The following is a 25241-nucleotide window of genomic DNA, read 5'->3' on the forward strand; positions in this document are numbered from 1 at the left end:
AGATTATCACAAGATTCCCCAAAAAAAAAGAAAAACCAACAAACACTATATTAACCAGTAGAACGTTGTTTAAAAGTACAGTTTATGCTTGAACTGTATGTTTGGAGGCAGAAGATAGGTTGTCCCTTTTCTTACTTCTGTAGGAAGAACAGTTGAAGAACAGGACACAGGGTATTTAAGGATTAACTTCTTCTGAAAGTAGAATGGACTTCTACTGATGATTTTTGTCTAAAGCAGATCTTAAAATCAGTTAAATACTTTTAAATGACATTTTAGTGGTGTATATGTTTTGTTCCCAACAGTAAATAGCAGGAAAGATTTCTGTGCTGCTGAAGCTGAATTTTTCAATTTCATTATTAGTTCTTTCTGTTTTTCTGTAGAATTACCAAAAATCACCATCAAACTGTAGTGCAGAATTTTTGTTCTAATTAGTAGTACTGATTAATAAGTTTTCATGAAGAGTTTTGTAGTAATTTCAGTAGCCTTTGTATTGAGGATGCCATGCAACATTATCTTCAAACTTCTGATATTTTTTCTTGTAATAGGTTCTAAAATAACCTGAATTGTTGTTTTTTTCCCCTCTGTTTAGTTTGATCCAAACCCAGATCAGCCCACAGATGACAGACCATCTTGCCCTTCTCGTTGAAGGAATCCATAAAAAGCTGACTTGACTTGGGTTTTGAATCATACCTGCCATGTTGAAGGTCAAGGCGTTATAGTGGAGACACTTCAGAAGGAAGTGGTTTTACTCTTGCCTGTATGGTGAATACGTGAAAACAACCTGTGATAATGCTTTGAAGCCTACAGTAACATTGTAGGACTGCTCCACTTGCTTGAAGACCTGAGCTTACCCCCTCCCCTCTTTTTTGTTTAAATACTGGCACATACTAGGAGCAGCCTTACTAACCTACAGTCATGTGTGTCAAAACACTCAAACCACATTGCAAGAGAGGGATGGCTTTCTCTTATGATTTTGAAGATTTGCACATGCTCATTGCTTACTTTGTGCGGTTCAGTGTCACTACAGCTTTTTCTCATTTATGCCGCACTGTTGTTACCCCCCCTCTACTTGTTTGTGGTCTGCACAAGAAGGAGCAAAAAGCTTTGACGACAACAACAAAAAAAAAACAACAGCTGCGGACTTTAGTAAATGCACTGACTTTTTCTTTTCTAATTTAATGTAGCCTGGACTTTACCTGCATATGCACATGCTCAGAATTGTCCTAGTAGGCTGGTCACGTATCACCTCTTCAGCTTGGATCCTGTTGTGGATTTATTTACAAACATCAAATGCCTTCACGCCAATCCTTCTTGCTGTATGTTTTGCAGCCTACTGTAGTAGATAAGCAACATAATGGGGATATATTAGGGTTGGGGAATGGAAAGATAACAGAAGGAAACTAATAGACTTTGTCAAGATTGTATACCTTCTTGATTTCTTTAAGAGTTTGTTGCCTTTCTACTATTATCGCAAAGCAGCATTTTGTTACAGACTGCCTAAAAATCACTTAATCTCAGGTGAACTCATCACTTGCCAAACTGTTGAAATGCTATTTGTTTTGTTATGTTGCACTGTTTAGTTACTTCTTTGTTTTGTGTGTGTTTTGTTTTAGTTCTTTGAGAGGGGGATCTGCAATAGGGACATACACAAAAGTTACAAAAGCCACCATCATTCCCATTTTTCTTTCTACATTATGAAAAAGAGATGTTTCAAGTTGCGAAGCTTTAAAAAAATAAATAAAGGCACAAGTAAAAGCAGCACCAGTAAACACCAGCTGAGCCTCGAAAGAATTCTAAAAGGAAATAGACAAATGCTGTCCAGGATTCATAGGCAGAGAGATATTTCAACTAGTAGAGATGGGAAGGGAAAGTAAATTTATTTTTATACATAGTACCTAATCACCAAAAAATACTATATATTATGAGTCTCTAGTAGCAAGTATATTTCAGACTATGGGAAAAGCTTGGACTATGCTAAGAGCTCAGTTTGTGCACTTTGTATTATCTTCAGGGTTTATGATACTGTAAAAATAGTAAGAGTAGTAATAGTATAATTAAAGCGGGGGGAGAAGATCAGTGTTACCAGCCATACATGGGTATTAGTTAGCTGAGAATTGCTTCAGTAATTGCATTTTCTGTGGTACTCTCAAGAGCTTTAAAACAAAAGAGCCAATTTCAGCATGTGTTTATTTGGAATGCAAGAAATGATGCAGAGCATTCACCCCTGAGCGTACCCCTAGAAAGAAAAGAGTGCAGTGGAGCCATTAGATCTGCTAACACAAATACCAGCACTTACATGCCTAGAGATTTGTAAAAGTCAGCTTCCTTTTTCAGAACTCATGTAGCACAGACAGTTTACAAAGGGACACGCTTCTGGTATTGATGACTTAAACAAATTGAGGTCTAATCCATCGTGTCTATTTCCTTGTGCAATAAAAGCTCAGATGGAAGGGGGATAGAGGAGGCTGGTGTTCTGTGTGGTGCTTGTTCCTAAAAACCTCTGCCTTCTTTTTAAGGTTTCATACATGCAACAGAATAGGCTTTTCCATAAGTGGCCTTTACGAGAACATGAAAGAAAATTCATGTTTCAAAAATGATGACAGGGTGATAAAATGAGTCGCGTTTTAAGTGATTCAGTTAAAAGTTTGGACTTTGAGAAAGAATACTGGACAAAAAGGAAATTGGGTGATGTCTTACATTACTAGGCCAATTTTGTGAATGTCCCTTCTCTCTACCCTCTCCAACCAGACAAAAAAAGCTAAGGGGATCGTTGGCATAAAAGGGCATTTGGTGGTTTTACTTTTTTTTTCCTTTTTGTTGTAACAGACTAGGGAACAATTTCTGATAAACGTAGCATTAAAGTTCTTACCACAATACAATGGAGAATTGCATATGGAGCAGGATTGACCAATATAGTAATTGATGTGGCTTCACAGCCTTTGTGATTGGAGTGAAAAATAAAGTAAAAATTTTCTGTTTAAATTCTTTTCTTAGTTTTTTGGAGGCATTACTCTTCCACAAGTATTGGTCAATTCTCAGCATTATAAAACATGAGGTTCACAGCCCAGTATTTTGTATAGGATTCTGATCTGAATTAGGAAAAAGTAAGTAAAATCCAAACGTTAGAGAAACAAAGTGCAATATTAAATGTTTGCTTTATAGATTATATTCTATGGCTGTTTGTATTTTTCTTTTTTTTTTTTTTGTTTTTTTTTTTTGTTTTGGTGCTGAATATGTTCTTGTAGACTCTGTTTTAAGAAAACAATATGTGGAAAACAGTTTAATTTTTTTCCTATTGCTCTTACTTGTGGAAAATAAACTTTTTTTAAAAAAAGACGTCACATTTTGTTAGTGTAAGCCATATGGTTTTTTTCTGTGTGGCCTAAATATTTTACTTAAAACACGTCTAGGCATAAAATCGTAGGTGTAAGTATCATATATGTGGGTCGTCAGTAGAGTCTGGTGGACGTGGGGTGGCAACACATTGCCGGGCAGGGGTGAGAGGAAGTGGGGGAATTCTTTCAGATGTTTAAATCTGCTGTGGTGCAGGTGGGTTTTGGCCACGCAGTTTGGTGACCCGGGGCTAGGAAAGCGCCTCCTGCTGTTCCCTTGAAAGCCCGGTGTCCCCAGCTGCTGAAAATGGCCACCTGCTCTGAGCATGCTGCCAGCGGTGGCTGAGTGCAGTATTACAGCGCCCAAGTGCTGCTGTGGCATCCTGCTTCCGCATACCGCACACAGCTGAGCCCGCGACAGATTGGATTATCGTCATCCGTCCGTATCGGCGTCTGGCCTGACCTAAGAGAAGGGTCATCAGGCTAGCCGGTGTGCGCTGCTCCTGCCCGCGGGCGAGTGGGGGCTGAGGACCACGTAGTGCTCAGGGTGCTGTACCCTACCTTCTAGTGTGCAGCTGCTGCGGGGGTCAGCCCAGGCATTTGATCTAACTCCTTGCTTCACTCGGTGAAACTGTTTCAGAGCATTTCAGATCACTTGGATTTGTAAATACCAATGATGGAGACTGCAGGAAGACCTAGGTTGTTGGTTCCCCTCCCCCCCTCCCCCCCCCACTATAACAACAACATTAGACAAAAACCAAACAAAACAACCAAGGTTACCTCATGGAAGTCCTTGTCAGCAAAGTAATGGTGATGATTTCATACCAGGACAATCCTTTTTAGTATCTAATTTCTAATGCTATGTGGCAGTGTTAGAAGTTAAATTAGCATCAGTATCATTTAAGGGACACACATCTAGAAGTTTCAAGCAGTGTTTTCTTGAAATCTCTTTACACCAAAACCTCATCTTAATGATTTTTTTAAGCTTCAGAATTATTGAAAAGCTGGAAATGACCAAAGCTTTATTCTTTGAGGTCTAAATTTTTTTAAAGCAAATGTGTTTTTTTTTTTTTATTTCTGAGTATCAAAGTACTTGTGCATGCATACAAGTCTGTTAGACAAGGATGTAAAACTAATGGCTCTTCCATATCTGCTGTCCATACAGCTATCCATAAAAATGTACAGAAAGATGTCAAGTTGCAATGTTTGCATGCTTACACTTCTGATGAGAGCAGACAATGGTGCAAAACTGACCCTCTTTTTTTAGCCATTTGTATGTAGCATTTCTTAACCTCTCTTCAGGGCTTTGTAGGACTGGAGGAGGAGCCAGGACTTGCACTGCATGACAGCTGTTCCACTTTTTTCCCAGTGGCAGCAACTTATGAAGAAGGCACATAGTCAGGCAATGCTCTACCTGCCCTCCAGATTATATCCTTGAAATAGGAAAAAATTAAACCATTTCTTTTCCCAGCAGTCAGTCACTCCTGGACCTGCCCAGCTACAGCCTGCTATTTTTAGAGCTGGATCTCCTGACCTAGCAGACACCAGGACAGAGCAGCAACTTCTGAGCTGAGGCCAGATGCAGCCACGAAACCTGAGTTGGATGGTGAACCTTTCATCTAATCCGGCTCACCAGGGAGGACATGGAGCACAGAAGGACAAGGCACTTTCAGTTTACTTCAGGCACCTTGCTATTGACATCTACATATTTGGGTGAAGAATGGTGACCTAGACAACAAAGGTGAGAGCTTAAATATTACGTACACTTCAAGCAATTTAGACTTTAAGGGGGTAGGAATGGTTGATTAAAAAAAATTAATAATAAAGCTAAGCCCCCACCCAGGAAGTAGTCTTAAAGTGCAAAGTGTATGAAGTGTTAATCCTGATGTTTCACACAAAACTGCAAAATCTCTTTACCATCATGCATCACTGAGAGTGAGCAGTGAAACACAGCCATGAGCTCCCTGGTGTCTCATACTGTGTTTCTTCACCAAACACTTTCACTGGGGGAGACCAGGACCTACCAGCTGTTCACTGATTTTATTAAATGTTACTTCTGAAGTTCACTGGTGAATGTGTTGCCAGTTAGTCTTTTGCCAAAGACATCATGATGGTTCTGTTTTCAAAAGAATATATGGTGGAAGTACAGGAAAAGGAAAATATCATGAAAACTCTAATACATTATTGTTTTTTGTCTGAAAATTAATGCAATTGCCAATTTCTAAACAAGGCCTTTCTGTCATCAGACTGCCTGGATTCAAAATGAAACTTTCCATTAGAGATGGTCACTGCAGTGGTGAAGGCAAATTTGTCATGCTTGCCCACCAGCTAACAAGCAGCACTTGATAAATCCTTCCATGGCTCCTCTAGCTCTGTAAATATTTTTGCTAACATCCAACCTGAATCTCCTCCGACATGCCCTCTTGTCCTATCGCTGTTACGTGGGAGAAGAGGCCGACCCCACCTCGCCATAACCTCCCTTCAGGGAGTTGTAGAGAGCAGTAAGGTCTCCCCTGAGCCTCTTCTTCTGCAGACTGAACAATTCCAGTTCCCTCAGCCACTCCCCATCAGACTTGTGCTCCAGACCCCTCACAGCTTCATTACCATTCTCTGGACATGCTCCAGAGCCTCGGTGTCTTCCTTGTAGTGATCGGCCCAACACTGAGCACTGTACTCAACGTGCAGCCTCACCAGAGCTGAGTACAGGAAGACAATTTTCACCTTCATTTTGGAGTGAGCTTTAAATGCACTGAAGTTGCAAACACCAGTCCATTTTTCCTCTTTAGCTCGCCCATAAGGACAGATCACCCTATCTCCTCCAGCTCCAGCTCAGTATTTCCAAAATTGTTTCAGTATTTGATATGTGGTATATGCAAAGAAGAATACTCTCTGGTGTTCTGCAGCTATTTCACCACCTCCCACAAATGAAAGCAAATGTCCCTCTTCCCATTAAGGTTAAGACAGGAATGGCAGTGTTGCTGCTGTCTGTTATGCTGTAGTGCACCAGACCCCATTACTTGTGACAGGGCTGTGCACCCCCAAAGCAATTCATGGTTCGTCAGTTGCACTGCACAAGGGGATCCTCCCAAAGAAATGAAGAAAACAATCCTTTGCCGTGGCAGAATTGTAACAATATAGTTTAACCTTCAAAATACAACACTGTTTACTTTCCTTCCAATTTTTTCCCTCTTTTTCTCCTTTACAATTCAAATTAACTCAAAGAAGGTAAGAATTTTCTCTTACTCCATTGTCTTCCCTTTTATTAAAACTTTTCAGTGTTCCAAAATATCCTACTTTGGTGCTTGTCTTCGCTCCTATATCCTGCACCACCAGCACAACCAAACATAAAGCTTGATTTCCTCAAACAAAAAACAAAACACCTTTTGTCTACCTTCTGTACTTGAAATGCCCTCCCAGAGTAGCACTGGAAAAGCCACTGCACATTTTCTCCTCAAAACCATATTTTTATTGAAAAATACCAGGAGTAATGGATAGACAGAAGAGTTGTGAGTTCCCAGTAGAAAAAAATAACTTGCATTTTATTCACAATATGACCTAGTCAACAGACATTAGCAATATGGCAATGAATCTAACGTATTTCAACACTTTTACCCTGAAATATCTCAAAATAAAAGTAAATTCACCTCAAAGGTGATTTTGTTGGAGGTGGAAAGCATGCACTGGCTTAATTGATGCTGGAGCACACTGCAGCCATCTCATACCTTTTTACCTGTGAAATAACATGTCCTACTACTGTGCTACAACTACAAACACAATCCCTCCCCCCACCCCAAAAAAAAAAATAATAATCAAGCTCTAAATTGGCTTATAAACATTGTTTTCACGCAACTACGCAACTAACATATGGAAAGCCTATCCTAATGTAGGCTGTATTACCATACACTCATGCTCATCCTTTTTGTTTACAATCTGCAAATTAGAAAGCCATTTTAAAACACATTCATTTCTTTGGCATCTCTTTGGTGCTCTTCCATGTTTTTGCATGCCCTCATGCTAACGAGACTTCTGGCATTCCCAGAAGCAATGAGGACAAATACACATGAGAGTGTGCTTGGAGCCGGCGTGCAGTGCGAGCAGCACGTCGTTCCCATTTATTTGCTGCTGCGAGCAGTGAGCATGGCTCTGCTAACCTCACTCTCTTGGCAACCAGCTGATAAATACAATATACTCCAAACAAATCATCTCTTTCTCCTTGGCTCACCGGGTGCAGGCCCAAAGGGGAAGGGAGGGAAGCGGCACATAAAGTGAGAAGAAACCCAAGTTTTGCACTGGCTGCTCTGCCTAAAGCCTCCATCAAGAAAGAAGCCAGACGTCCCACCACTGACGAACACAGGGATATCTTTAGCTCCATAACGCAATCTGCAGTTCATAAGCACACCAAAGCAGGAAAGTCCCTTGCAGAACGCCCCCAAATCCCTCCAGGCAACATCTTATATAGCAAAGTGCCCGGCACACTGCTTTGCCTCCATCACCTGCGCATGTACTCTGAGCAGGCAGGAGCTTCTTTGATTTATGCCATCTAGAAGCCTGTTTACTTGTTACATGGAACAAAGTCCTTGCAAGTTCAAGTGAGGACACTTTGGACTTGGGCATGCTCTTGTGTTTTCCAACCTTATAAGAAGATGTTCTGCCTCTGTGGCTCATAGATCTTTCTAAATATGGTGACAGTTTTAATAAGGGAGTTCAAAATGCTGTTATGGGATTGTGCTCAGATGCTTGTACCCAGGACCTCCAGCCTTCTCTGCCTCAGTGCGATGCTGCACAGCACAGCTCACAGAGGGCAGCACAGATATCACATGCACCGATTCTCACCTGCAAGTGCATCCTTGCCCAGTCCAGCACTGGCTGCCCTGGGGAGAAGCAGCAGAGGAAATCAGCTCACTCCTCCTGGTGTGATTCCTTTAAAAGGTGCTCCTGGCACCTGCCTCATCCAGGGGACATGGAACTGTGTCACTCTGTTCCCTGCAAGGGTCACAGCCTGTCTGCCCCTGGCAGAGCCTCCAGAATTCACAGCTGACTCTGGTTATTTCTAGAAGTTGTTGCTCTCCAAAAGGAAAAAGCAAGGGTGGGGGAAGAAGATGGTTGCAATTATTTAAATAAATAGCATGTAAGCAACTGGTCTTATTAAAGAAACAGAAATAATAGGCCCAGACTTTTCACATCTTATCTGCTTATATGGATTACAATGAACGTGGTTGTACGAACTGATTGTTGTGAGTGCCTATTCAGCCTTTGCAGGGCATCGCTAAGCTTTGGATGGCTGTCTTTATTTACTGCCTCACTTATTTATTTGGCCTCCATTTGGGCATACATCGTACATGGAATAGGCAAAAAAGATCATGAGAAGAAGGGTTTGGAGAGAATAGGCTGTGTTTACTGAGTTAAAAAGATAAAATTTCAGCCATCCTGTGGATTTACTTGTAGATCTCTAACTCAGTTTCTTCTCACTCTAACTCATGATTGCTGCACCAGACCTGCAGGAAAGGAAATTTTCAGCTTCCCAAATCATCTTTATACCTGTGGAAGAAAAGAGCAGGGGAGCACTGCTCTCCAACCACACTACAAACACAAAACAACCAGAAAAAAGCTTTTCTGGGGGCACTGACCTATTGAGAACATGGTGTGTTCCCCTGCACCAACATCTAAACAGTCACTGGCGATGCGCCTGGATATTTTGGATGATGTTGTATCTGTGAAATAAATCAGTAATCCAGATACAGAGCCTGGCAATGATGACATTCTGCTGGTGACTTTCAGCCCATGAGCCAGCAAGTAGGACATGGTGAAACATAAATATTGTGGCTTTTAATCAAAGATGTTATTTTGGGCAGCTATGTTATTTAAAGGAAAAATGATGTTTTTTCCCTCTCAGTTCATGAAAACAGTATTTCAAAGTCTTTTCTTCTTTTTTGTTTTTCAGAAGTGACTCTTAGAGGGGACCTCTCTGTCAAACTGCAGAGAACAATCAATCAATAACATGGCACTGACCCTCAAAATTTCATCTCCATACAATGACGAAAAGGAAACGAATACGAAACATGTAAGACATTTAAGCCATGTATAAATGAAGGTATTGAGATTTAACCTGTTCCTTCTGAAGCAAAAGGACTGCAGTATCCTACCGGGCAGAATGTGCTGGGCAGTTAAGGCAGAGTTCCTCACCAGACCACTCCATGCAGGTGACCCATTAATGGGAAGTTTACCAAAAGGCTTCTGGAGTTTCATTGCATGGCTGTTTTGGCCCAAACCTGAGAACTCAGCAGCCAAAACTACTGAAGGCTCTACGAGGCTGGCCAGTGACACAGTCTCGGTGTGCCCATGACTGCTCCATACTTAACATTGCACATCCCATTCCCTAGCCAGCTATGACATTGTTGGTGCTGATTTAGAACCAAAGAGACATCTACGTTAGAAAGGTCCTTGAGATCATCATGTCCCACCATTTGTTCTGAACAGATCTGCTTGATTCAGGGAAGGTTCCAAAATCCATTACTAATGTACTAGGTAACGTTGAAAGGTTTGGGGTTTTGTTTTTATAGCATAATGAACTAAACACTTAGTGAATGTCTGTAGTACTAGAGAATTTTGCTTTAATGCAGTTTGTGTGCAAGGACAGCAACAAAAAAAAAATTGCATTGCAAAGTACATTGCACATGGACCATGCTGAGGAGCACCCTTGCAGGGGAAGGCATATCTGAACACAAGGATGGCACTCAGATGGAGTCAGCTGTGTTCTATCAAATGGAGCCATTTCCTACCAGTGGACCATGGTCTCCTGTGAATTTTTGTCCAGTAATACAGATCATGCAGCACACCGCAGCTCATAACTAAGAGTGGCTCCAAGAGCCTTAACCTAATGCCAAGATTCAGAACACAATGGTCAGAACACTATGGCAAATGAGTTGTTGGAGGCCCTGGAAAAGGTAAGGAGACCTTTGGGATCTCCATGGACCTACTTCTTCCTCAAGCCTCTAATTGAATTTCAGGTTTAGGAAATCATGTGTGAGCTTCCTTCTCAGGGATATACTGCACAAGGAAAGGTTAATTATAGTTAATTCTTATAACCCAATGTAACCTGACATTTTTAACCCAATGTAAATTGAAGCTGTGGTCTTCCATTTACTATAGCCATTTCAGTGCCCATCTTTGCCTTTCATTCACTCTTGGGATCAAAGATTTAAGAAATATTCAATGTTTATCGCAACCATTTGGAACTTCTCAACAAAAATACATATTTGAGAAAATTTTTATATTACTGAGAATATTCAGTGTGCAATGGAGCTAATGAATGTACTCCGTTGAGAATGGAACGGAAAACTACATCTTGAATTTGCTCTCTGCAACTGCTCCCGGCTGTCCTGTGTCTTTAAAGAGTGGATTTATAAACAACCTTACAGACTGATACATCGAGTTTAAACATTACTATCTAATGCAACTATTGCAGCTATGTGCTACGCCAACCCTCTACCAAAAATGTAGCCTTGATCATTTTCACTTAGTGCAGCATCTAACCATATTATTTTTTTCTGATTCCAGAGTAATTCTTATGCCATATAAGCCTTAGTATGCTGGAGATTCAGTATTTGAAAGCCATACTAGTGAACTCATGTTACAGTCTTTAAAATAACACACTAAGTATTTTTAAGACCAGTTTCCCACCTTCATACACTTTTTCCACTATGATGTCGGTATAGCCCTCAAATTTTCAAAGCTGAGCAGTCCTAGAGATTTTAAATAGCAATATATTCCACATACTTTCCATCTCCCACATCTTAGAGTATGACCATAAAGTGTTAAGTGAAGCTCAGATAATTTTGGACTTGAATGAGGTTTCATGAAAAGTGAATCATAAAACACACAAGCAGCACTTTCTGTGAGGAGACGGGAAGGGATTCTTTGCCAGGGAGAGCTGCCCAAATGATTTCCTTCGTTATGGTTTTTCAATTCCATGTGCTTCTTTTTAAGTAAAGGAAGACTAGGCAATTGCTATAATCAGCAACACATTTCAGCAACACTAGACTAAAAGGCATCAAGTACTTTGACAGGGAAAAAAAATCTGAAAAAGACTTAATGTTAAGATTTGGTTAAAAATTAGGATGCTTTTCAGGCAGACAAACAGAAAAAGACTCCAGCAGTTTACCCTCCTTATTGAAAATGCTTTTCCTTCTTCCTTCTTTAATAAACACAACAAGCAATCCTCTGGAGACTTAAAACTAAAACTTATTATTTACAAAACTGTTTATTTTACAGAAGGCTACATCTTTATACTGCTCACTGAAGTTAATCTGGTAGAATACACAGTTTGGAGGTGACAGGGATGTATATGAGATTTTCTATTTTCCTGTTTTCAAGTAGGTGCATGTAATTTGCTGCAAGCTATCAACAAACTGTTAGCCACTTCACACTCTGCAGAAGAGGAGGCACTTTGGCGTGTATTAAGGAAATTTAAATGATTAGGGAGGTTAACTCAACAGACTGAGATATCCCTCTTAGTGTCTGCTTTCACAGGGCAGTGCATGGCACGTATTTAGTAAGCTTGGTGCCATAAATCTCAGAGCACACCTGTGCATGGAATGCTTCCATTTTCTCACTTTCTTCATATATTTCATCCATATGTTTCAAAATCTTTTAAAAGCCACCACTATAGAATGAATAATTTTCTTAGATTGAATTTTGAAATAAGGAAACAAATACATTGAAGAAAAGCACATTTAAAGTTAAGATCTGCTAAATGATGGATACCCATTTTGGATTTATGAAGTACTCAAGCTTGGAAAGTGACTTGAAGCAGGAAAAGAGCTGATGTGCTGTGCATCCCAGAACACCCTAACAGCCATAAGGGCATTACCTTTTTTGTTGTTACAAAGAATTGAAAGTTTACAAGGTTTACAGCACTCCCTCTTTTCCGCATTGTTCTCTCCTCATCATGTGTGTATTCACACAGCAGCAGGAGCCACATGAAAATTCAGGGATGACAAAATTCTGCAGGACAGACTCTTGTTAATAATAGTTAATTATTATTGAGCGCTGTGATGCGATGCTGGGACAGCTCTGGTGTGAAATCCCGCCAAATATACAGCGCAGGGGTTTGCCTGCATGTGCTGCTGCTGCGGACCATGCAGCATTGCAGGGCCAGCATGGTGAGCTTCAGCAGAGGGCCTACTGAGCAGCTGAGTCATGTTCTGGTGAACCAGTGCCTGGTTTTGCCTCCTTTTCTTCCTCCCTCCCTTCCTATTTTTTTTAAATTCTGAGTCATCCCAGTCAGCCCTGACATACTCCTCCACTGCGGATAATGGCGAGCAGCTGTTTGTAGCAGTCATCTCCATAGCACGCGAGTCCTGGCTTCTCGCAGCTTCTCCAGAGGGAAGTAGCCAGGGGAAGCAATGCCCTCTCAGAGACCCTGATAGCATCACATTCACTAAGCAAAGACTTATCTGGCAAAGGCTGCATTTATTTAAGCAGGATGCAGTAACTGTGGTTGCAACAGTGCACCACACTCACTTGGTTGTTCTTAAAGCTATGCCAGGCACAAAATTAATTAACCATCCTCAGAGCCATCCAATAAACAGATGAGTAATCCTCAGATTGCAGGTGGGGAAGACCAAGAGGTGATCTTACTAATGTTTATAAATATCTGAAGTGTGGGAGTCAAAGGGACATGGCCCTTTTCAGCAGTCTGTGGGGACAAGACAAGGGGAAACAGCCATAAACTGGAGCACAGGAAGTTCTGTACCAATACGCGAAGGAACTTCTTCACAGTGAGGGTGACCGAGCACTGGAACAGGCTGCCCAGGGAGGCTGAGGAGTCTCCTTCTCAGGAGATATTCAAGACCACCTGGACACCAAGCTGTGCAGCCTGCTGCAGGGAGACTGCTTTGCAGGGGGACTCAGTGGACTCGATGGTCTCTAGAGGTCCCTTTCAGCCCCTACAATTCCGTGATTCTGTGATTCTGTGACACATCACAAACTCACCCCATGGCTGGGACCAGTGGTCAGAAACGCTCTGTTTCTGTAACTTCCAGTTCTCTGTCAGTGCTGCACACACGGCCAGGTGGAAGGAGGAAGGAGGCATGAGATGCTGAGGCTGGACTCTGCTGCAGGCTTAGCATCACAGAATCATAAAGTACCCTGAGTTGGAATGGGGAAGGGACCCACAAAGATCACCAAGTCCAACCCCCAGCTCCACACAGCACCACTCAGAATCCAAACCCCATGTCTGAGAACGGTGTCCAAGGATTCATTGAACTCCAGCACTGAGGCTGTGCCCACTGCCCTGGGCAGCCTGTTCCATGCCCACCGCCCTCTGGTGCAGACCCTTTCCCTAACCCCCAGCTGCCCCTCCCCTGACACAGCTCCGTGCCATTCCCTCGTGCCTTGTCGCTGTCACAGAGAGCAGAGCTCAGCGCTGCCCTCTGCTTCCTGTGAGGAGCTGCAGCCGCTATGAGGCCTCCCCTCAGCTCCTCTGTTCTGCGCTGAGCACGCCCAGGGACTTGTTTGAGCACATGCAGCACAAGGCACTGCATCAAAGCTGGAAGGCAAGTGTGTTTTGTGTGTTTTGTGTTTCTTTCCTTTTCTTTTTTTTTCTTTTTTTTTAATTAGTAAAAAAAAAGAAAAGAAAAAATGTACAAATTTTATTTTCTGTTATTATGTTGTTATGAGAAGGCCATTCTGAGTTTTGCTCCATGGTTTCAATCATAGGCCTTCTGCCTTTGAGAGCAGGAGATAACAGGAGAATCTTTACTTTAAAAATAAATACGTGGCTACTATATAGTGAAGGAAGGCTTGAAAACACAACTAGAGTGAATTCTGACATCAAAAACTTGACATTCACAACCCATACACATTAACTTCAAACTTCTTTTTAAGAAAAATCATCCTTTGTAATTTCTTTGGAGCATCTGGAGTTGGTAATGCTTAACCCTGTCACAGACAGGAACCACTAAGTGCTAATAGATAATAGGTAATAGGTATGATAGATAGTAGGTATATGCTACGATATTCTATGATAGATGCTAATAGATAATAGGTAATAGGTATGATAGGTAATAGATAATAGGTAATAGGTATAATAGATAATAGGTATGAATTTCTGCACAATTAGCAATGGGAACTTGCTGCTTACAGGAAATAGTCAACAACACATAATGAGAAGAACAGAGAGAAAGAGGTGGAGAAGGCAGTGAGAATGTTACAGAAGCTAAACCTCCTTTAGCTTATTTTTTATACTACGCTTTATCACCATTTGTTGTTAACTTATTCATTTCCCAGTAAAAGACAAAAAGAATTCAGTTCTTCCTCCTTCTTGATTTTATTATTGCTAGCAGTGGTAAGTATTTCATATTTACATCCTTCTTGCCTTCCACTCATACTGCTAAGGTGGCTTCCTCTCTCAGCTGCCCTTAAAGCTGACCTCCTGCAATGAGAGATGCACAACATCAGGGTGAGGCCACACGTTACAGATATGTTCATATACTGGGAAGGGAGATGTCTGGCAGCTTCGGCTGCAGTCCTTCGCAGTACCAAATGAGTTTTAATTAACATAGGAAAATCCATCAATCTTCATTCTGAATTGGCTTGATAATCCACAAGCACTCTGCTGTGAGGGGATTTACAAACAGCTGGGAAGAACAGTCCTGTAGGTGCCCAGGGCTAGGTTGTCCCCCTAGCTGTCTCTTCCAAACAAGGACAAAGTTATTCATTGCAGTTATTCAGGCAGCAGACATTTTCTTGTCAAGGTCAGTACTGGTCCCAAAACCCATCATGGGATCACAGAATCCTCATGACCCCAACACACCTCTACTCAGCCCCCAGACCAAGAGGATCATGGCTTTGTGTCAATTCAGGACACACCACAAGGAGAAAAGAACACAGTTTTCCTCCCTCATGAGTTCAACATGAAGGCTGTGCTACTCCTACATTATTTCCCATGCTGTTAGGTGCCATTACTTTTCTCAGCTGATGAACACAAGCATTTTGTACACTGAGTACTGGACACATTTTCATGCATTAACTATCCTGTAACTCTGTTCCTGGAGAGGGAAACAGGGAAAACAATCAGCTTGGCACTTATTAAACTCCCTATTCATGAAAATATTCCCTCCGGTACCTACAACAAATATCTTTCCTTTCATCCTTCTGTTTGTCTTTCCTAGTGTCATAAATAACCTTGCAAGCAATAAAATTCCTTATCTATTAGGTAAATAAAGCTTAGCCCACTTTATAACCTCTACAGTAGGATTTTTCTTCTAAAAGGAAACCTTAGTGCAAAAGCAGACATTTGCTTTCGTCAGAATGCCCCTGGGAGTCGATTTCAACCCCCCCCCCCCCACCCTGTGTGAGGCAGCCAACAAAAGCCGGGAAGCTTGCTGTCAGCAGCTGGAGCAGGGCTCCTGGTACCATGCGTCCTAGCTTTTGCTGCTCTCCTTCCACATCTCCATCTCCCTCCAAGCCACACAGATGGGAGAATGAATTTGCAGCAAGCGTTCAATGCACAACAGCTGAACACAGAGAACCTGCTGATTGTGTCGTTCCTCTTCAGGAAAGCCCTGAAGGAGGTTCCGTATCCATGTGAGGATATAGAATAAAACAAGGCAGAGCAAAGTCTAAGCCAGTCTCAGGGTTGGGCTGACATCTTAAGTGAGTGTGCCTTTAGCACCCAGTACATTAGTCATTACCATTCGCTGAATTACAAACCGTGCCGTTAGTTACCTCAATGCACAAACAAGAAAGTAAATCAGCCACAGGTTAGTTCACTTCTGTCCTACTCAGCAAATGGGGAAAATCTGGTCATTAAAGAAAACTGTAAAAACAATACAAGGAAAATTGTAAGAGACAGTTTTCTAACACTTGGGGAAAAATATCTACTATAGTAATATGTGGTTTTATATGACTTTGCAAAAAGCTTCAGACACTAACTTTACTTAGATGACCATAACTTTATTTCCCCTCCCATCATGCAGTACTGGGACTGTCCATTTGCCACAAAGATTAGTTTAAAATTTTATAGGAAACATAGAAGCTTGTTTAGTGAAGTTAAATTCTATAAACTGCAAACAGAAATTACGGGAATTCAGGAAAAAAAAAAGGGGGGAAAGAGAAAAGAAAAAAAAAACCTCTTCAGTTTATGTTTTAAATAGTGAATAGCTTTTGAATAGCTTGAAATAGCTCCCTAAGAGCAAATTCCCCAACAACAGAAAAAGGTGAAAAAAAAATGTATCTAAAATGTGCATATTAATAACAGGTAGTAATTGCATAGACCCATATATGCTGAGTAATTTCGCTTGATTAATTTCCATAGATAATGAACCATATTTAGGAGGCCTTAAGAACTGAGAACAATATATATAAATCATACCCCAAAGACATATGAATCAAAATGGAGAAATCCTAAAATAAACCAGAAATACTGATTTTTAATATTTGGCGATCTTAATGGTACATCTAATAAAACTGCACCTCATTAAATCTAGCACATCTTTTTGTTAGGAAAATTGAACAAGAACCATTAACAATCCTCAATCATAGGCTATCTTGGCTAGCATGAAATAATTCCTCCTTTATTAGATCCATCTGTCATTACTATCGCAACACCTTACTGCATTAAGAAATGTGAAAAACATAAATAAGGGGGAATTACCTGAAATTCCAAAATTTCAAAAAACTTCCAAATATAATTTCAAAATCTTGTATTTTAGGCATGAAATGGAAATATCATAAACAGGTATAGTCAGCTCTCTGTTGAGTAATGTACCAGGACTGGATACAGTAGGGAAAGGCATTGAGGAAAATCCCCACAACAGTTCACTTACTGTTTATGGGTTTTGCTCAGGAGGACACCTGTCCTCTCCCAGAAGATACCCTCTTGATTTAGGAACATGTATACATCTGCAAATCCTCAGAGGTCAGTTCATTTCAGTTAAAATTGACTTTAACATAAATCAGTTATAGCTTTTCTGTAGTAACTGACATAAACACTGAGCCACAGTACAGCAAAACACCCTAATTCTACCTTCAGCCCTACTAATGCAGACTGAAGACATTACGCAACTTAGAAAGTCTCAGGAAGAGGAAATTTTGACCAAGATATAAGGACAGCACTAAAAATAGCCATAGTTTTTTTTCTGTCAAGCTGTCTTTTCCATCCTCAGCATCGGCTATGATTCAATCATTACTCAGAAGGGAGCGAGCATCCAGTGAATCATCACCCTGTATCCCGTCGTAATTCTGTTCTCTACAGTGGTCTTCCATAGCAGAAATAATGAGTCCCCACCTCTGCAAGTCAGAGGGATCCAGCTAGGAGCAAACACACATCAATGAGTAAGCGAATGAAAAGTAAAAAGCCATACATTACACCACTTACATTCCTCGATCTTGGCTGTATATAAATGTTTGCCTTCATGCAACATATGTAAGCAATTGTGCTGTAATTAATTGGACGATATCCACAGAATCATAAAATTGCTTAGGTTGGAAGGGACTTTAACGCCCACCCAATCCCACCCTCCTGCCATGGTCAGGGTTGCCACCCACCAGATCAGGCAGCTCAGGGCCCATCCAGCCTGGCCCTGAATGCCTTCAGGGATGGGGCATCCGCAGCGTCTCTGGGAAGCCTGCACCAGGGCCTCACCACCCTCTGAGTAAAAAAAATTATGCCTACATTCTAACTTAAATCTCCCCTCTTTTACTTTGTGGCCATTCTTCCTTGTCCTCTCCCTATCTGGCTATGTAAAAAGTTGGTCCCTCTCCTGTTTATAAGTTCCCCTTGATTACTGGAAGGCCACAATGAGGTCACCCCGGAGTCTTCTCTTCTCCAAGCTAGACAAGTCCAGCTCCTTCAACTTATCTTCATGGGAGAGGTGTTTCAGCCCCCGATCAGCTTTGTAGCCCTCTTCTGGGCCTACTCCAACAGTTCCACATATTTCTTGTGTTAGGGCCCCCAGGCTTGGATTCAGTACTACAAGTGGGGCCTTACGAGGGCAGAGTAGAGGAAGATAATGACCTCCCTAAACCTGATTAAGTAATATATTTGATAAATCTTTAGAAAACAGGATGCTCAGTAAAGAGCACTCTTTAGAAACAGTGAAATGTGTTGTTTTTTACCAGCTGGCTAAAGGAGTCATTTATGTGGAAGATTTCTAATACTGTTTTGGTTATTCAGATGACTTTTCCCTTGCAATGCACAGTCCTAAAACACAGATCAATGTTTTTGTATGAAATAGGTATTTATAAGAAAAATGCTGGAACTTTAGTCAAATCATAATAATTTCAAACCTATTGTAAATATAAGCACAGCATTTGCACATCCTTTCATTCATTAAAAGAAAATAATTTCTAAAGGCTAGGTAAGAATAACATGACTCTGAGACTTTGAAATTACAATGCATGAGGATCTGAGCTGTGCAGGGATGCCTTACTTTGGTTAGAAACTTATGACTGGAAGTCGTGGATAAAAGGCCAGTTTTCCCGATTTTGCTTTTCTTATCCCAAACCAAACTTCTACTAGTAAAGAAAAGGGAGTGGAAAAACGAACAACATCTGAGAGCTTGCATGTCTGCATAAAATGACAGTAAGCAGCTAAGTCAGTCAAATTACTTTCCTTTTTTTTACTTGACTTCTTGTTACAGATAAAAACAATGTTTTTGCAAAATATAATCTCAGTTAGATAGCCTTTTCAGAACATATCACAGACTTGTAAGAGAACGATCAGCTGGTTCCTGGGTTCAGTCATGACTGTGCTGAAGCTAATTCATGAACGATGTGAATTTTCTAAAGACAATAAGAGAAAAAAACATTGGCAAAAAGATGCAACCCCACTGCCAAACATCACACAAAGTCAGTGAACAAAGATAAACTATCTTCACACTGCAGTGCTAGTAATAAAGAAGTATAATGTTTTCACAGTCAAATTAAGTTATACTGTCTTTATTTTTATATGTTATTAGCATTAACATGGACACATAGAGTTTATAGTACCTATATACCCTTTCAATAACATGACCCTTTCAAATAGCATCATAATATAGAACTGCAAACCAAGACAATTATGACACTTCTCATTAAAATAGGTATGCATATGTACACACATATATGCATATGTACATATATAAACACACTCACATATCCACATAAAGAAAAAATAGAAAAGTTTGCTTCATGTCAACCTCTATTTGATGTCAGTAGTATTGGCAAGTGGGACTTACATCTGGGGAAGAAAGTCATTTTTCGTTATAGGAGAAAGTTATCAGCAAGATTACTGTTGTTCAATCTATACAGAAATAATTTAAAGAAAAGAATCAGTAGTGGTACGTCAGCAGTCTCTGACAGCACAAAATTATTTGGGAGAATCAAAATGAAGCAAATGTTAAAATTCTACACGAGGACCTCTAGATATTACACCAATGAACAGCAAAATGGCTGACAAGTTTTTATGCAATAAATTTACATTTGGTACTCAAGGAAAAAAGGACCCATTCTCATTTACTAACTCATCTGTATCATCCATCTTGTGCTTGTGTATGGCCTTTGTGTATGCCCAGACCACATGAGCTCTTAAAGTTTTGAAATATGGAAGCATATGGAGGCTCCCCAGTATGGGGGAGTGGACATAGGGGAAACATTTTACAGGACCTAAGAGTGCATATTTCACCTTGCATATTACGTTTTATTTCCTATTTGCATGTAATCATGACTTCCTTAAACAACCTTTGAATACTTCAATCACTACACATTCCTGACACTTAATGGTTAATAGTTTTTCCCATTCTTAGACTCTTAAATGTCAGCTTTCTCACACTCATGATGATGTCTTCAGATGTTATGAAACCTCCTGAGGCTGAGAGGAAAGCCAATGATGCAACCTCCTGCTGCCAAATGAAATTTCACAATTTGTTCTTCAATGTTTGCTTTGACTTCAAAAATATATACTACGTATTTCTACGTCCATCTTAAATGGAACTTAACATTACTGAGAACCAAGTTACAAAGCCTAAGAAAATATTCTCTGAAGGGATAGGGTGGGGGACTCTGTTGAGTCACTGCCAGCTGTTCTCCATTTTCTTTCATCCACTGTGTGTTTATCCTTGGCGGAGACGTTAACTTCAAGATCCAAACAACCAACACCACCATTTCTGACCAACAGAAGAGTAAAAGACCGCTGAGACTCAAATCTACTGACTCATTCCTCCCATGTCGTAGTGAGGATGGCAATTGATGAAGCAGCTATTGTCTTTCTCCAGCTCTCAATCTGTGCACATATGCAAACAAACAAGGACAGAATGTTAGCCATCTAACAGCATGACATTTAACAACATACAATACCACTTTAATCATACTTTCTTCCTGTTTTCTCTGCAGATTTCTTCTACTTGTCATTCTTCTGTAACTCACTTGGAAGCTGAAATAGCTGGAGAGCACAATGAACCCATGATCAAGAAGTGAACAATTTGTGCAACACTCACAGGTGAAGGAAAGTTCCCTTTCCAGCCCAGATGGCTGTGCTCAAAGGACATGAAGTAGGTAATGTTTATGATAACAGCTCTTCTCCCATGTGAACTGATACCCACAGCTTTGGGGGTTGTGGCTAATAAGGAACAACCACAGCTCATGGCCTGTGGAATAAAAATATACTACAGGACTGAAATGAACTACAGCTGTAGATGCCTCTTCTTAGACCAAAAATGTCTAATGATGTAATGAAGTTTTGCCATGAAACTTCACTACAGCTCTGCCTTCCAGAAAAGAGTGATTCTTCAAGGATTAGACAAGTGTGGATATTTTTGGAGTTAGTTAACACTTCCCATTTGTTGAAAGTTCTGTTTTACAGATACAATTCCTAGAAGTTTGATGGTTTTACCAGGTATTTCATCAAATGGCTTGATATCTTTATAAGTCTTGGGGACAGGCCTTCAAAACATGGAATTTTTTCAAAGTGTGGTGTGAAAATATAGGCAGATTTGAACATAAGAAACCTGAAGTATTTATATAACTACCAGTTCTACCAAGAAACCAAACAGAAATATGTAAGTGTGGTGCACAGGAACAGGTTGCCCATAGATGTGGTGGAAGCCCTGTCCTTGAAGACATTCGAGATCAGGCTGGACCACGTTCTGAGCAACCTGCTCTAGCTGTAGGTGTCCCTGTGCATTGCAGGGGAGTTGGACTAGATGACCTTAAAGTGTCCTGTCCAACTCAAAGTATTTGGTGATTCTGTGTTGGGAAGGTTGCTTTTTTTCCCCCCCAGTATGTCTTAGGATCAGCTTGTGCCATTCATTTTTATGCAGTCTTAAAGCCACAAACGTGTCAGAAGATTAAAATCACACCAACGCTTAAATATAAATTGGCTTGTCTCAGTTTGGAGAGAATCATTAATACAGTATGTACTCCAAAGCAGAAGCTCACCAATACCCAGCTGCAAACAGTCATTGAACCATAGAACAACACAAATTGGAAGGAACCTCTGGAGGTCTCAAATTCTATTATCTTAGTCAATATTGTAGAGCTACGTGGCTATACCTATTGAAGCTCTTGACATTGACAGTTACTCTTGAAGTTAGAAGTCCTTAGCAGTGCCAGTAGCAAAAGTACTATTAACTTCCCTGGAAAACAGAAGTGAATTGTGAAAACAAAGATATGAAAGATGAAAAGATAACAAAGATGAAAACACGGAGGAGGGTGGTGACACTGGCACAGGTTGCCCCTTCCCCTGGAGGCATTCAAGGCCAGGCTGGATGGGGCTCTGAGCAACCTGGTCTAGTGGGAGGTGTCCCTGCCTATAGCAGGGGGATTGGAACTAGATGATCTTAAAGGTCCCTTCCAACCCAAACCATTCTATGATTCTATGACATGAATGGTATATATTTAGTTTGTGTATAGTTACTGATGTAACACTCAAGCCAAAGGCTGTAAAACTGAATTTTTACTCAAAGATCCATGCTGATTTTTTTTTTTTTTTTCTGAATGGAAGCCATGACTCTCACAAAAGTACCTTTGTTTTGCAATTTGGAGACTTCAGTGACAAACAAGCAATTGTGTAAAAGGAAAGAACTTGTACCTATCTTTTAACCTGCACATGCCTAGTATCCAGTCTGTTAGGCAGTCCAGTTATGAATTTGCTCCCCACAGTAAATGTGCCTACAGTTCCCCAAAAACAGAGGCTAGCCTCTGTTCCAGTTCTTTTAGTTGTTTAGAAATTTCTTGGTTATAAATGTAGAATTGTTAGCGTTGAAGTAGATTTTGCACCAGATAGAAAACAAAAAAAGCCTCACCTGATTACAGATTTTGCGAAGTACAAGATCTATTGACATGTGGATACTTATTCTCAGTTTCTGTGAAATAATAAAATACCTTCTTATGAAGGGTCCTATACCTCAGCCCACCATTCTCCAGACTGAAGGTGACAGTTTTTCTTATTCTCAGTAGAGTTATTTCCATACTTTCAAATGCCATACAAGTCTGTTTGGCTTCTCGCTTCAGCTCCCACAATCCACCAGAGGACTTAGAACGATATATAATTCATACTAGAAATTACTCATTTCATGATAACTCCCTGTAGCCCACCCAAAACCCAGATGGTAACAGTTTTCAATTATGGTTGACATAAAATGGATATGAAACAGATGTGGAAAGCTTAATGTAAATGTGAATACTGGACTGTCTGAAATACAGTTTGATATTTGCTGTACAAGCTATCTTTTAGCAGCAAATTTTTCCTGTTACAACCTCAACACTATTATGGATTCCTCGTCAAGGAATATGCAGAAATCATCTGTTTATTAGATTATATATGTCACTCATTTCTCCCTGGTGCTGTTTAGCTAAACCAGCACTTTACTTAGAAGGCTTTTTAAGCTTTTTTTGTCTGGCTTAATCAGGGCTCCTCATGTTGTTTCTGAGATTTACTTGCCACTTGCTTGTCAGCAGCAGATTATAATGTTTCTCCATCCCACAGCTCTACCAGTTATTGCTCCAGTCTTTGTATTTACTACATGATGCAAAGGAAATCTCATGGGCTATAAGGTTAAACTTTTCTCTTGCTGTGTTTCTGTTTTCAGCAGTAGCGCACACTGTTTCAGTTCTCTGGTTCCAGCGAGGAGCCTAAATGTTTTTCAGATTTATAACACAGAGGTTACACATACCAGGTACAGTAAGGTTTTATCTACGGCTTCATCATAACCATATGTCAAAAGCAATATTAACTTCATTGGGTTTCCAATCTAAGTTTCTCTGCCAAATGTTTTCCCAAAATAATTGCAGTCATTATATTTTCTAGCTAAAGTAATTGCAGTGTAGTAAAGTACTCTACAAATATCCACGGAAGTTTTCTAGCAAATCCATCTTTTTTTAGTTAACTTTCACTTCAGCATTTTGCATTTTCTTAGATGCAGGCATGACTTAAAACAAAAAAATAGGTCAGAAATTATCAATCAGAGATTAGGGATTTGTTGTTTTGCTTTTTCTTGTTTTTGTTTTTTGTTGTTGTTGTTTGGTTGTGGTTTTTTTTGTTTTGTTTTTGTTATTCTTGTTCAAAGCTTTATGTCTACTGATAGTCTACCATCTCCTCAGAACTTGTATTGTGTACCACTCTGATCACTGGAAGTCCCAGGATGAAAACACTGCCAGCTCTTCAGGATCTACCTCCAACTGACAAAATTATTTTATCCATGTCAGTTTCTGGGTACTGTTGACCAAACTTTCAAGGTCTTGTACTCAACTTGAAGATACTACTCTATTCAGATGTTACACAACAGCTTAAGAAAATCACACATACTCAAATCAATTCTAGAGATTCAAAGTGAAAGAAAACAACAAAACTATCTCTGTCACTAGAAAATCAGAAACTTGCCAGGGTGGAGACACAAGTGCACTGGAATATGATCATCAAAATTACAAACTCTAATATCTTTGACTTTCTTCCAAGAAATTTGTTCCATTTCAGTTTGGTCATCTTACTAGTATACTTCTGAAAACACTAGAATCCTGGAAAAATGGGAGAAGAAAGAAAAAAAAAGGATCAAGTCGGTGAGAATGCAAAGAGAAGTATAAAAGCACAAAACAACAGGCAAAAAAAAAGGACAAATGGATAGAGAAATATTAAAAAGCCTCAGAACAGTAGAGAGGAGGTATAGAGAGAGCCTTGCCATTCAACAATTTAAAAACAAGGGCTGAACTTTTGATAAGAAATGTGAGATTTACAGAAAGTCCCTGAGATTCAGCTGAAGTAGAAAATAGTACACTGGTAGGTTGGGAGTGGAAAGGAAGAGGAATATAAGAAGCCCTTGCTATGCACAGTGAGCTGATCCCATAGAAATAACAGCAGGTCGCCCTCTAGTTCATATATATTAGACTATATCACACAGGATTATCAAAAATTATTTGGTATACTCTGGAAAAGAACAATATGTTTTGGTAAATTATAACACAAGTGTAGCAGAAGAAATCTTTCCATTCCTTACTAACAATTTTGGAGACTGTTACCATCTACTTATACTGAACACAATTAGTGTCAACCAATCAACCAGGCGAAAAGTTAGTATATGCCCCCAAACCTTGATATCATGAATACTACCTGGATATAGGAACAGCATACTGGGAGAGGAATTTATGGTTGGCAATGATCATACCTCACTGTAGGATAATGATTTGAAACATTCACTGTCATGATTGTTGCATGTTAAGCTGCTCTTTCACACTTAAAGCATCTCAGTAACTATGAACCCAGTTTTGTGCTTGACTTGGCACTTCCCTGCAATGGTCTGGCTGAAGCTTGTTCCATTAGGCCTTAACACCAGCTCACTGAAATGGAGGAGGAGGAACCACGCCACTGCCCTGCACCAGCAGCAACTCATATTCCCAACTCCTTCTTCCACCTGCACAAAGCACAATGGTGACAAG

At 40.3% G+C, this 25241-nt stretch overlaps 1 protein-coding gene and 2 long non-coding RNA genes across 4 annotated transcripts in view; 2 read left to right on the forward strand and 1 right to left on the reverse strand.

Annotated features, from left to right (window-relative positions):
- Positions 1–3166, forward strand: part of ARRDC3 (arrestin domain containing 3) — a 13622-nt gene extending 10456 nt beyond the window's left edge. The window contains exon 8 of the mRNA XM_021380244.1: positions 590–3166. Coding sequence (XP_021235919.1) covers positions 590–646 — 57 coding nt within the window. The 3' untranslated portion in view covers positions 647–3166. The remainder of the gene's footprint in view (positions 1–589) is intronic.
- Positions 4411–20841, forward strand: LOC110389576. The gene is made up of 3 exons (XR_002433304.1): positions 4411–5073; positions 9274–9393; positions 20706–20841. It is a non-coding gene; the product is annotated as an uncharacterized LOC110389576 (long non-coding RNA).
- Positions 14623–25241, reverse strand: part of LOC110389575 — a 36538-nt gene continuing 25919 nt past the window's right edge. For both annotated transcript variants that reach the window (XR_002433301.1, XR_002433302.1), the window contains 2 exons: positions 16062–25216; positions 14623–14766 (listed from right to left, as the gene is read on the reverse strand). This is a non-coding gene — a long non-coding RNA (uncharacterized LOC110389575). The remainder of the gene's footprint in view (positions 14767–16061; positions 25217–25241) is intronic.

Source organism: Numida meleagris, chromosome Z (assembly GCF_002078875.1).
Source record: "Numida meleagris isolate 19003 breed g44 Domestic line chromosome Z, NumMel1.0, whole genome shotgun sequence".
NCBI lineage: Eukaryota > Metazoa > Chordata > Aves > Galliformes > Numididae > Numida > Numida meleagris.